Raw genomic sequence first — 12,414 nt, 5'->3', positions numbered from 1 at the left:
TGGGGGGACTGGATGAAAGAAAGTGAAAAGATTAGCCAAAAATATATATGCATAACCCATAGACAGAGACAACAGTGTGGTTATGGCCAGAGGGAAGGGAGGACGGGAGCTGGTTGGAGATGGGCAAAGGGGGAGAAAATGGGGATACTGTAATAGTGTCAATAATAAAAATGAAGTTAAAAAAATAATAAAATTTTAAAAAGTCCAACTGTCAAAAAGGATAAATGCTATCACATGTGCAAAGCTAGTATTTACACTAAATTAATCTTCACTGCCTTCAATAATTAAGAAAGTTATTGCATGTCTCCTTTGTATAGGTGCTATATCCGTTTTATACTTAAGACCTCTTATCTGAATATAATACACTTACACACACACACACACACACACACACACACCAGACTAAAACCAACACAGTGCCTGCCCTTTCAGAGGCTGTTAAACTTAGCCAAGACTGAAGCAAAATGCATAAAGGAAATATATGGATGTCTGAATGCATGTTAAATATTTAACAGACATATAGAAAACTGGAGTGCATCTTGTAGCAGTGGTTAGTGAAGCAGTCCTTAGGGTCTCTAACTTAATCTCATGGAGGAGAGCTGTAAGGTGTGCTCTCTTTCTAACTAATGAAACTGACATTTCCCTTACCAACAATATGGCATGGACCACTGTGACCTCTAGGGGCTGTGTTGCCATTTTTTTTCCCCCATGTATCATCAATTCTTCCTTTTTTATTTGTATTGTTTGCCTTCTACTAGTTGTTTCACGTTATATGTATTTCTCTACATATGAGAATTACTCTGATTGTTCACACAACTTCAATAAAGGGAAAGGTGCTACCCCATAAGTACTGGAAAGACATCTTGCTGTCAATATCCTGGCAGGTAGGCTCACAACTCATCAAATAATCACTTTCTACTTAGAAGAGTGCAGAGTTCTGGCTGGCAATCAAGGTGGCTTTGTGAAAAGCAAATTGACCAAAACCATTTTAACTTCTATGAAAGAATTGGTGCCATCTAGTCCAAAATAAAGAAATCTCTCTTCGTTTGCTAAGATTTTTATTCCTTCCCATGTGACATTCATTCCTAATGATGATTTGTAAAAAACAGGATCTATATTCTAGACTAGAATATTATTTCAACTGACAGTAAGACAGTGCTCCAGGTGAGTGAGTGGAAAATTGACTAAAAGAGGACAAACACTGTAGTGCTTCTTTGGATGATTCCTAAGTGCCAGGAATGCAAAAGCCATGTCTGTAATGCTCCTTGTTGATCTCCCAGGAACTAGAACAGTATGTGACAATACATGGTATATACTCAACGAATGAATGAATGTTTCCTGGTTCTCAATAAAGGTACAGGTCACTGGATACAAATAGGGCTACATTTAGCTTAGCTTTTCTGCTTCCTTGGCCTCTTCCCTGTCTCTCCCATCACCTAGATCAGGGGTGGGGAACCTTTTTTTCTGCCAAGGGCCATTTGGATATTTATAACATAATTTGCAGGCTATACAAAATTATCAACTTAAAAATTAGCGTTCTACATTTGGTCAAATATTTAACTCACCCTAATGCCATGGCAGGGCCAGACCAAGTGATTTTGAGGGCCGTATACAGCCCGTGGGCCCAATGTTCCCCACCCCTGGCCTAGAGGAAGGAAAAAGTATCAATGGCCATATGTCCAGAAGGATGTATAACACTTCATTAAAAAAATTTTTCTTGCTGTAACCGGTTTGGCTCAGTGGATAAAGCATCGGCCTGCGGAATGAAGGGTCCCGGGTTTGATTCTGGTCAAGGGCATGTACCTTGGTTGTGGGCACATCCCCAGTGGGGGGTGTGCAGGAGGCAGCTGATCGATGTTTCTCTCTCATCGATGTTTCTAACTCTCTCTCTCTTTCCCTTCCTCTCTGTAAAAAAAAAAAAAAAAATCAAGAAAATATATTTAAAATTTTTTTTTTCTTTTGGGTATTCCCTCAGAAATAAAATCAAGTTCAGTTAGGAATTAGATCTTTTCAGGGGTACTAAATCTTGGCAATTTGAGAGTGGATTTGATTTTTGAAAACAGTTCAAAGTGACATTGAGCCAAGATTTATTAATAAGATGTACAACCAAAGTAACGAAATCTCTTGTCAAAAATATTGTGAATCTAGGCCAGCGGTTCTCAACCTGTGGGTCGCGACCCCTTTGGGGGTTGAATGACCCTTTCACAGGGGTCGCCTAAATACATCCTGCATATCAGATATTTACATTATGATTCATAACAGTAGCAAAATTACAGTTATGAAGTAGCAACAAAAATAATTTTATGGTTGGGGTCACAACATGAGGAACTGTATTTAAAGGGCCAGAAGGTTGAGAACCACTGGTCTAGGCCTAGCCAGATAGCTCCGTTGGTTAAAGCTGTGTTCTGATGTGCCAAGGAATCAACCGATGAATGGATACGTGGAACAACAAATTGATGTTTCTCTCTCTTCCTCTCTCTCTCACCAATAAATAAATTTTAAAAATATTGTGAATCTAAAATGAGACTGATTTCATTTGATTTAGATTTTAATTCTGAAAGAGCAGGTTCAATCACAGAGAAAGAGCCCTCAACAAAATAACTGTATGGCTTCCCAAGGTGGTTCTCTGAAGAACAGGATTCATGATTTCAACAGATAACTTGGAACCAATCTGAAAAGTTAAGCATTGCTCCTTAAAATGTTATAAAACAACTGCTATGATATGTTAGGAGAATTAGAGCCTGAAAAATTGGAAATATTCTTACATGGGATATTTGTTAGCCCATCTCTTAGGTTATCCTTTCCAGTTTTGTACAGTTTTTTTTTTCTGGGGGGGGGGAGGTGCATATGAGGATAAAGAAGCCAATCATTTAAAAAATAATGTCCAACAAGTAGAGATAAGAGCCAGAGGAAAACCTTAACATTATTAAAAGTTTAGAAGAAACTATGAGAGAGGAGAGAGTTCTAGAAAATGGTATTGCATGGCTTACTTAATGGGGTCCAACAGATTATCCTAAGGGCCTGTCTGACTGCCCCCTCCCCCGCCACACACATATACAACCTTTACCCTACAAACAAAGCAATTTACCTGCATTGCATTTGAGGATTAGTTTCACTTCTGTGGAACTCAAGTTGTCACAGGCACCACTTGTTCTGGTGACAACTTACACCTGTGTGAAAAAATATTAAGGAAGAAACTGACCAGGTTTTTATTTCACAACAACCAATAGACATGATATGGGCTTAAGGATCCGACAGCTTGTAGTTCAACATGAGGAAGTATTTTCTTGTAGAAGTGATTAACTATCAGCACAGGTTCCTGCAGGAGGTCAAGGAACCCTGTTTGCAGTCAGAAGATGATAGAGCCAGCATTTCTTGAGGGTCCTTCCTGTCTGACTTCGTATTTCTATTTGTCAAGGTCATTTCAAAGTATTTTCCAAGTCTCTGGGTGCTTTTCAACCCACCCAAACTGGCCTCATCAGAAACCTTATTGATTGTGCCGCCTCTTCCATCCTGTAAGGTGGTGACAGTACTGGTAGTACAGCAGCAAACCCAGCTCTCGGGCCTGTAAGATACCATTGCTTTGTCCTTTCCCCGCAACAGTATCTCTCCAAGACATTTTCCCATTTAAATATTGTATCAGTAACTTTAGCGTTTCATTTTCTTCCTTTGGATCAAGATAAAATTAATTTATAGGTTGACTTTCTATACGCACTCAAAGCACTTCATAGACTTGAACCAAGTAGAGGTCCATAAAGGCATGTGGATCTCAATTGCTTTTCTTTCCCAGGTACCTGCTAAGAAAAAAATGTGTCTGCAGGAACATGCAGCACTTGAAACCTCCATGCTACAGATTGTAGATTAGTTTCTAGCTCATCAGAGTTCAGCATTCTGATAGTCTGTGACGGGAAAGACAGTTTTTCCTCCAACTTCAGATCACATGTTTTTGCAGTTGGAAAGCAAATTTTAAAAGAAGGCCTTGGGGACCACAGCTAGCCTGCATTATCAGTGCACTACTCCTTTGTAACTAACTGCAGTTTAATATCAAGAAGATTTGCACATAGTCCTTTTTTCCTTCTCACTTTTAATAATTTACCTTTGTGATTCTCTTCACAACCATGCTGGCATGCAAAGATCTATTTGTCTGTCAAACCTCCAGATATGTACAGCATGTGAAAGACACATTAAATTTTTATTTGTTTCCTACAGAGGCTGAGCAGTGAGCACAACAGTAGGTTGTGCTGAATTCAAGAGGGCTGCTTCTATGAACATGTGCTGGCATTTACTTCACTGGCTCCTTCACCTGTAGCCCATCAGTTTCTTCTATGAGTCTCCCCTCTACCAGAGAGAGTCATTTATACAAATATACTCAAGGAACTTTTCATGTACTAGTAAACCTTCCCCCCGCCCCCAAACCTGAGACAGTTTTGTCTGAAACCAAAAGATCGCTGGGAAAGCTGTGTATTACTGATGTTTGTGGATCCTGAAAATATCTCACTCGAATCAAAGACTCATTTTCAAAATTGGGACACAACTTTCCTTTTCACCTTGGAGGTTCCTTGTCAGCACTAATCTCTGCAGAAGTGAATTTTCACTGCAGGGTTGAGCTCTGTCAGGATGGCAAATGGCATAGATATCAGGCCTCAGAAACATCAAGCATTGGCATTTTTAAGAAAATACCTAATTGTCAGGGAACCATAGCCTATGAATGATTAGGAAGAAACCACCATTCAAAGGTGGGTAATGCTTATTTCAAGGCCACTAATGTTTTTCACAATAAAGAAATAGGTGCGCAAGGAGCTATGGTACTATGTGTAGAGATGTTGTTGGTAATTTAATGTTTTTGAGAATCCCCAGGCTGAAAAGTGTTGTTACATAAATAAACTAGCCCTGGCTGCTAATTCTTAGAAAATGTGAAGAGTTTCTAAAGTGTCACTAGGTTTTGACCTTTTCTGTTATGAAGACCACAGTAGGGAGTTAGGGAGTTTATTTGGGGTTATTTTATGGAAAGTGGTCAGGGAGTGCATCACTATTAAGGGGGCATTTAAGCATAGACTTGATGGAGCTGGAGCAAAGGGAACACCAATGTAAAGGCACGGAGGGAAGGAGACCAGTGGGCTGGGACAGAATGATGAAGAAGATGGGGTCAGAGAAGCAGTGGGCCAGATCAAGTAAGGCCTTGAAGGGTGGGAGAGGGCAGTGTAGTCTAGAAAGAGAATGAGAGCGAGCAGTCTGGCCTATAGGTCTATAGGAAGTAAGGGACACAGTGTCTCAGCAATCTAAGATAGCAGAACATGTGTTCTTTTGTTTGATTTGGTTTATCATGTTACCTATGGTCCATCATACCATCTATATATGATTCATACCATCTATATATATAAAAGCCTAGCCCTAACTGGTTTGGCTCAGGATAGAGCGTCGGCCTGCAGACTGAAGGGTCCCAGGTTCGATTCCAGTCAAGGGCATGTACCTTGGTTGCGGGCACATCCCCAGTAGGGAGTGTGCAGGAGGCAGCTGATTGGTGTTTCTCTCTCATCGATGTTTCTAACTATCCCTCTCCCTTCCTCTCTGTAAAATATCAATAAAATATATATTTTTTAAAAAGCCTAAGCAACTGAATGACCGATCAGTTGACCAGTTGCTATGATGTGCACTGACCACCAGGGGGCAGATGCTCAATGCAGGAGCTGCCCCCTGGTGATCAGTGCATTCCCACAGGCAACGTCCCTCGGCCGGCCAACCTCCTGTGGTCCCTCCCCCGGTGGCTGGCCAACCTCCCACAGCCCCTCTCCCAGGCCGGCTGCCCTCCCCCCCCCATTGGCCCCAATTGCTGGCCAGGTCAAAGGACCCCACCCGTGCACGAATCCATGCACCAGGTCTCTCGTATTTACATATGACAATAAGCACAACTTTAATCCCCATCTAACTGCAGTATCAACACATGTGTTCAATGTCTGTTACATGAGCAAGTACTTGAGCAAGCTAATTAAGGTTTCAGTGACCTCACTGAGAAAGTTCTAATCGTAGTCGGTTGGTGAAATATTCATGAGATCTTGCGTAAGAGGAACCTGGGTCACTAGTACCATAAGAAGTGGAAATCTCTGGGAAAGAAAAGTTTAGCAGGATTAAAGTGCTGATCATTCTTCAGACATACTGATTCTCAGTGTAGTTGCTGCAGCTGCAAAGTCTTTGCCCCAAGCATTTGTCATGTCTCCTTCAATCCAATATGCCCTTTAAACACGGTGAACAATTATAGAAAAGGAATAGCCAATGTTGTTTGATGTTAATTAAAGTGGAGGATTCTTTCCTTTCTTTAATGGAAAGCCTTAATTCGTCCCTACTTGAAGGTGAAAAATCTAATGACTTATTGCCACCATCTTATGTAGGTTTTTCCTCTAATCATCTGGTTGTTTAATGCTGTGTTCAAATGCTGAAAAACTCATCTTGGCTCACATTTTCCCATTTGGAACCTGACATGATCATTCTGAAATGGGATTGAGAAAGATCAGGAAGAGTATATGAGTCCTGATTTACCTTTGGCATTCGTTAGGATTTCCATCCACTTATACTGACAAATAGGGGATTCCGCCCATGTTACACTTCAGTTAGTGTAACATAACATCAGGAGCTGCGTGTCTCAACAACTCTTATCCTTGGTTGCAGGCACATGCAGCAAATGGCCAATATGACACTAGCTGTCAAAACAACTCAAGCAAAGAATGTGTTAGGTATCTATCTATATGAAGCATAGTACAAGAGGAGGGAGAATTTTGTTAAAGAAATGTTTTGGTAAAATGATGAAAAGGTGTCATATGTACAATTGCCTTTTATGTTCATGGCCATGCTCAGGGCATCTCTGGGACAGGGAAAGGACAGGGTCTGGACAGACTTTCCAGCTCTATCTATTTTGCCTCCTGTTGTGCCTGGGATTAAATGAGAACCCCACCAACAAGCAAAAAGGTTTTACCATTCAGCTTATCTTGTATTTGAAATCCTTCAGTACAAGGTTTTCCAGCAAGACTAGCAGTCTCTTAAGGGTAAAGGTGGCAAAAGTGTATGAGAAAGCTCAGCCAGGCCTGGGGTAGAGGACGGTGTGTAGGCTCATTCTCCCGACTCCCCCGTAAACCTTTAGGCAGAACAAGTGAATACTGCGTTCTGAGATAAATACTCACAAAAGAAATAAAAGTAAACTCCTAATTTCCAAATCTAATGGCCTTTCTTTTTTAGTTTGTGCTTCATTTTCTCAGGGAGATGAGAGACCTAACTCCAGATGTTTAAAAACAAACAACGCAAAAACAAAACACTGCCTTCTTCCAGGAAACTTTATCCCCCCAGTGTATGCAAATAGTCCCCGAAGGTGTGTTGAACCTTAAGTAAGATGATGTGTGAATTTCATTATTGCTCCACAGAACAAGATATTCAGTGATGTTTTTTGTGTCTTAGATTTGTCCAATATGGTATATTAAAAAAAGAATGTTTCCCACAAACTTCTGTTGTTCATTCTCTCTCTGTCTTTGTTCTCGTGGCTTCAGGAAGGCAAGTCCTATTGTTTGTTCAAAGTTTGTAGGTATGAGAGAGAATGAGTGTGGTTTGTTCATATTTTTACCTGATTCTGCAAAATAGCCATAGCACGAAGGATTCTTCCTTCTCCCCAATAAGTATGTCCATACATGGCCATACTCCTAGGTTGAGTGAAATGGAATCCAGACCCTGAATTGCATAGAGCCATGGTCGGCAAACTGCAGCTCACGAGCCACATGCAGCTCTTTGGCCCCTTGACTGGCTCTTCCACAAAATACCACGTGCGGGCGTGCACATAGAGTGCGATTGAAACTTCATGGCCCATGTGCAGAAGTCGGTATTTTGTGGAAGAGCCACACTCAAGGGGCCAAAGAGCCGCATGTGGCTCGCAAGCCACAGTTTTCCAAGGCGCATTTTGCCAACCACTGGCATAGAGCATTGGTATTGACCAACTGTGGAATAATCTGATAATGAGTAGAGGCCCAGTGCATGAATTTGTGCATGGATGGGGTCCGCCCTGATTGGGGTTGAGGGGGGTGGTGTATCCGGGGTGGGGCCAGCCAGATGGAGGGGATGCGGTGGTTGGCAGGCCGGCCCCACCACCTGGTCGAACTCCGGTCAAACTCCTGATAGAGGGGACAATCTTCATATTACCCTTTTATTATATAGGATAACCCACCACCATTCATTGAACACAATACCAGGCACTGTGCTTAATGGCTTTATGTGCAACTTCTCATTAAATTGCAAAACAACTCTCAAGTCCAGGTATTTCATAGATCAGGAAAGGAGGCTTGGCTCAGTTAAGTAAATTGCCCAAGGGGATAAAACATGATTGTCACTAGACAGCCAGATTTAAACCATATCTCTCAGCCCTTAAAGGCCATCTTGTGTTCACAAAGGTGTGCGGTTCTACTTCGAAGGTTTGGATTATGGGCCCTCAATTAGAGGAACAAAATAAATAGGCCTCTTTCTCATCATTGTTTTTATCCTGGGCATAAAACTATAGGTCAGGAATCTTTAAAAGTCTTCTCAATAGGATGCATAAAAAATGAAGCTATAGAATCATCATACTTATCTAGGAAAGATAGAGACTTACCAGGTCTGCAGTTCTTTCAGTTAAATTTGGTGTCCTATGGTATTTTCAAAAGAAATGATTAAAAGAAACATTTTAAAATTTCGAAGTGGTTAGCATGAAGCAAAAGAGTTAAAAAAAAAAAAAGAGCCCAGTTTGATTAAAGCTAAGAGAAAGTCGGATGCTAGGATAGTTCAAGGTAAAAGATGTGGAGAGAATTTCACCTGTTTCATTGAGCTTTCATGAAAAATAATATCTCGATGACACATGTTTAGTGTATAAAAAGATTTTCAATATAATATACACCAGGTTTCTTTATATTGTTGCCAAATGATTTGACTCAATATCATTTGTGAATCCTTCCAACATCCCTGATGGATGAAGAAACGCTCAGCAGTGCACTGTGTGCCTCTGGCACCGGAGTTATCAATTTGTTCACCAGGACATTTCCAATTTACATTCTTTTAAGGTTATGTGACTCTACTCTCATACAGCTTCTGATACTGCAATGAATTGCAAGGCTTTCCAAGTATATTCACACAGGTTCCCAGGATGATCCAAAACCCCAAAGAGAAGAAACTACATTTCTAGACTCTTATGAGGGTAGACTGTGTCAAGATGCTACATTTCTAGTCACAGATCACATCCTCCTGACTTCCAAACAAGAGGGAGGGGCTTGTGCCGAGTAAACCATTGAAAACACGTGGTCATTTGTGTTTAATGACCAAATTCTTGCTGTTCAAACTTTCAGATGTTCCTACTACACATGATAATCAGCACCACCGTGTGTGTAGTGAGCATTTCTTCTGTACCAGGCATTGTCTTCAGTGTTTTACATAAACACAACTTCCCTTAGTCTATTTAGCAACCAAGTGATTTGAGTATCTCCGTTCTGCACATGTGGAAGCCAAAGCTCAAAGTGATAAAGCAACTAACTTGTTCAAGGTCACACAGCTTTTAGGATAAATGACAGGAGCTTGGATTTGAAACCAAGTTTACTCGACTCCAGGATCCAATTTCCTTACTAATGTCTCCATTCCTCCATGCCTCAAAAGTACCTTTGGCTTCCAGTGAGATCATAGTGCTTGCTGAGTGCTTTTGTAGTCAGCCCTGGATAGTAAGCTATTGGAGACGATGGAAGGAAGAATGGTTTTGGTGGTGGTGGTTTTTGTTTTCATATATCTTGTTAAGATTGGAAGATGCTTCCTTTATGTAGACCTGCCATGAATGAGGCTGGCATTTGAGCCCCTTGGAATTTTTTGAAAGTTTCGTCCATTTCTTAAAGCTTAATTGTAATAAATGAGAGGTCTTAGAATTTACATAGGTGCTTTTTTTTTGCATATGGCATTTTTAGTCCATAGGTTTCATTTGTTAATTTTGTACAGCCAGGGAAATAAGATTTTTAATTTATTCATATTTTTAGTGAGGCAATAGAGATTTCAGTGAGAGATGTAAAATTATATATTTCACAATAAATCCTAGAGACATCTGTTATATTTTCCTCCTTTTGTACTTCTTACTGGCTTTTGAAAAATAGATGTACCAGTAAAACTGAGGCTTTGTTCTGTGACTATTTCTTATCTTATTTGAGGTTACTACCAAAACACTTTCTCAATTAGCATCCTTGTAACAGAATGCAGTCCTATACATTGACAGAATCTAATCAGTTGGCTTTCTCAGACCAATAAATAATAATTAATGCTTGAGGATGATAATACTCATACATTAGTGTTTTAAAATGTTTATGAGGGTCCTAGCTGGTTTTGCTCAGTGGATAGAGCGTCAGCCTGTGGACTGAAGGGTCCCAGCTAGGGTCCCAGGTTCAATTCCAGTCAAGGGCACATGCCTGGATTGCGAGCTCAATCCCCAGTTGGGGGCTTGCAGGAGGCAGCCCATCAGTGTTTCTCTCTCATCATTGATGTTTATATCTCTCCATCTCCTTTCCTCTCTGAAATGTAAAATACATAAATAAATGTATGTTTAGTGAGGCTCGGCAAATATAAAGTGTTGCTAAATCACAGCCAATTATTTAAGGTATTGTGTTGTTGTTTTTTTTAGCCTGGGCTTAAATTTGCTCCTGTTGCTTTTATTCTTTAAATTATTTGGGTTCTGTTAATAGGAATGAGGATGAAAAGAAAATATCTCATCCCTCAAGGGAATTCTCTCCCCATCAGATTTCACTTTTTTTTTTTTTTTGAAATGTGTTATCTTTCACTCTAGTAAAAGTCAAGATTGATGATATGGAACCATAGTTAAGATTTGCCTTTCTCTTTTAATATTTTTTCTTAAAGAGAGAGAATTAAACAGGCCTGTGTTTCCCACCCCTAAGTTGTTAAAGTCAGAGCTAAAGTATAAAAACATCAAGAGGAATAGGGGCTTCTTTTAAGCATGAGGCCGCTTCATGAAGACAGAACTGGTGGCATCAGGACCAGAATTATACTTCACAGTCTGTGTGGCTTGAAAAAATATATGTCTCTGTAGATGCTTCCATTCCTTTTCATTACTGCCAAACCACAGAAATTATTTTCCTCTTCTGTTTTGATCTCTTTAGAATCACACAGGCCATTTCAAAGCATGTGCTTGTTTTGTAGTTCAATCTATTTCTGAAACATTTAAGATGTAAACTAAAGGGCCTATTACTTGGTCTGTTTCATCATTGACTATATCTATATTTATGTTGTTTCTTAGTGCCAGTTGCAAGCCTCCATTTTTATAGAAATTTAATCTATTCACATCTGCCAGATTTCTTCATTAGCGAGTCTTTTGATGTTGTTGACTTATTTCCTTCTACCCCAATTGTATCAATTTAGATATAAACAATTTTTTAGTTTTACTCCATTTTCAAGAAATAAAAAGGAAAGGAGTATATGGAGAATGCTACAGAAATAGTATGATTCATGTCCATGAACCTTGGAATGCCTATCAGTAGTCTACATCAGTACTTCTGTTCTCAAAATATGGCTTAGATTTGGGATTTTGTATTTTTATAATGAGTCTACTGTTTTCATTAGAGGATCTTAGTCTGTGAAAGGATACCTATAAAAAAATCAACAGTCTTGGGAATAGAATTGCCAGATTTATCAAATAAAAATAGATGCCCATTTAAATTTGAATTTCAGATAAACCCTGAATATCTTCAGTACCAAGGTGTCCAAAATATTACATGATTGTTTTAGTATAAGTATATCCCAAATATTATATGCATAATGAATAATTTTCCTACCAATGAGTCCCAAACATTACATGAATTTTGTAAGTATAGCTTAAGTATAGTATGGAATATACTTAGACCACAAAGATAATTCATAGTTTACCTGAAAGTAAAATGTAATTGATTGTGCTGTATTTTATTTGGCAACTCTGCTTGGAAGGCATCATGGTAGTGTAAGTGAACACATGTGGTTTTGGTACTTAAGTAACTGGGTATCCTTGGGCATCTCACTTAACTCACCTGAACCTAAGTTTCATCATCTGTAAAATGAGAGAAAATAATAGATATTTGCAAATTTTCTATGAAGACTAGAAAATATTTATTTAAAACACCTGGAAAATAATAGAGTGTCATGAAAAAGTAGCTGTTATTATCAGAACAAGGAAGAAATACAAATGGAAGGTACCAGTTTTTTGTGTTGGTTTTTTTTTTAGTTTCATAATAAATAACAGCACTCAGCAGTTAAACAGCTCATTCAATTAATAATAGAAGAGTCCACCTAGACATTGGTGACTATATACCAGATCAGAGATTTGACCAATAATAAAATATACACAAGCATTAACCTTCCTCCGCTCCTCTATTACTTGCCTGTTATGCTACTTAC

At 39.4% G+C, this 12,414-nt stretch overlaps 1 protein-coding gene across 7 annotated transcripts in view; it reads left to right on the top strand.

The window, feature by feature from the left end:
- Nucleotides 1–12,414, top strand: part of DIAPH2 (diaphanous related formin 2) — a 939,982-nt gene that overhangs the window by 720,550 nt on the left and 207,018 nt on the right. The window contains exon 26 of one of the 7 annotated variants that reach the window (XM_036305332.1): nucleotides 4,210–5,465. The exons of the other annotated variants lie outside the window; for them this stretch is intronic. Within the exon in view, the coding sequence (XP_036161225.1) occupies nucleotides 4,210–4,245 (36 nt within the window). The 3' untranslated portion in view covers nucleotides 4,246–5,465. Of the gene's footprint in view, nucleotides 1–4,209; nucleotides 5,466–12,414 lie in introns of those variants that run through there. 7 annotated transcript variants of the gene reach the window in all.

Source organism: Myotis myotis, unplaced genomic scaffold (genome assembly GCF_014108235.1).
Source record: "Myotis myotis isolate mMyoMyo1 unplaced genomic scaffold, mMyoMyo1.p scaffold_m19_p_4, whole genome shotgun sequence".
NCBI lineage: Eukaryota > Metazoa > Chordata > Mammalia > Chiroptera > Vespertilionidae > Myotis > Myotis myotis.
The sequence above is the reverse complement of the archived record's forward strand: the minus strand, read 5'-3'. Positions and strand labels throughout refer to the sequence as shown.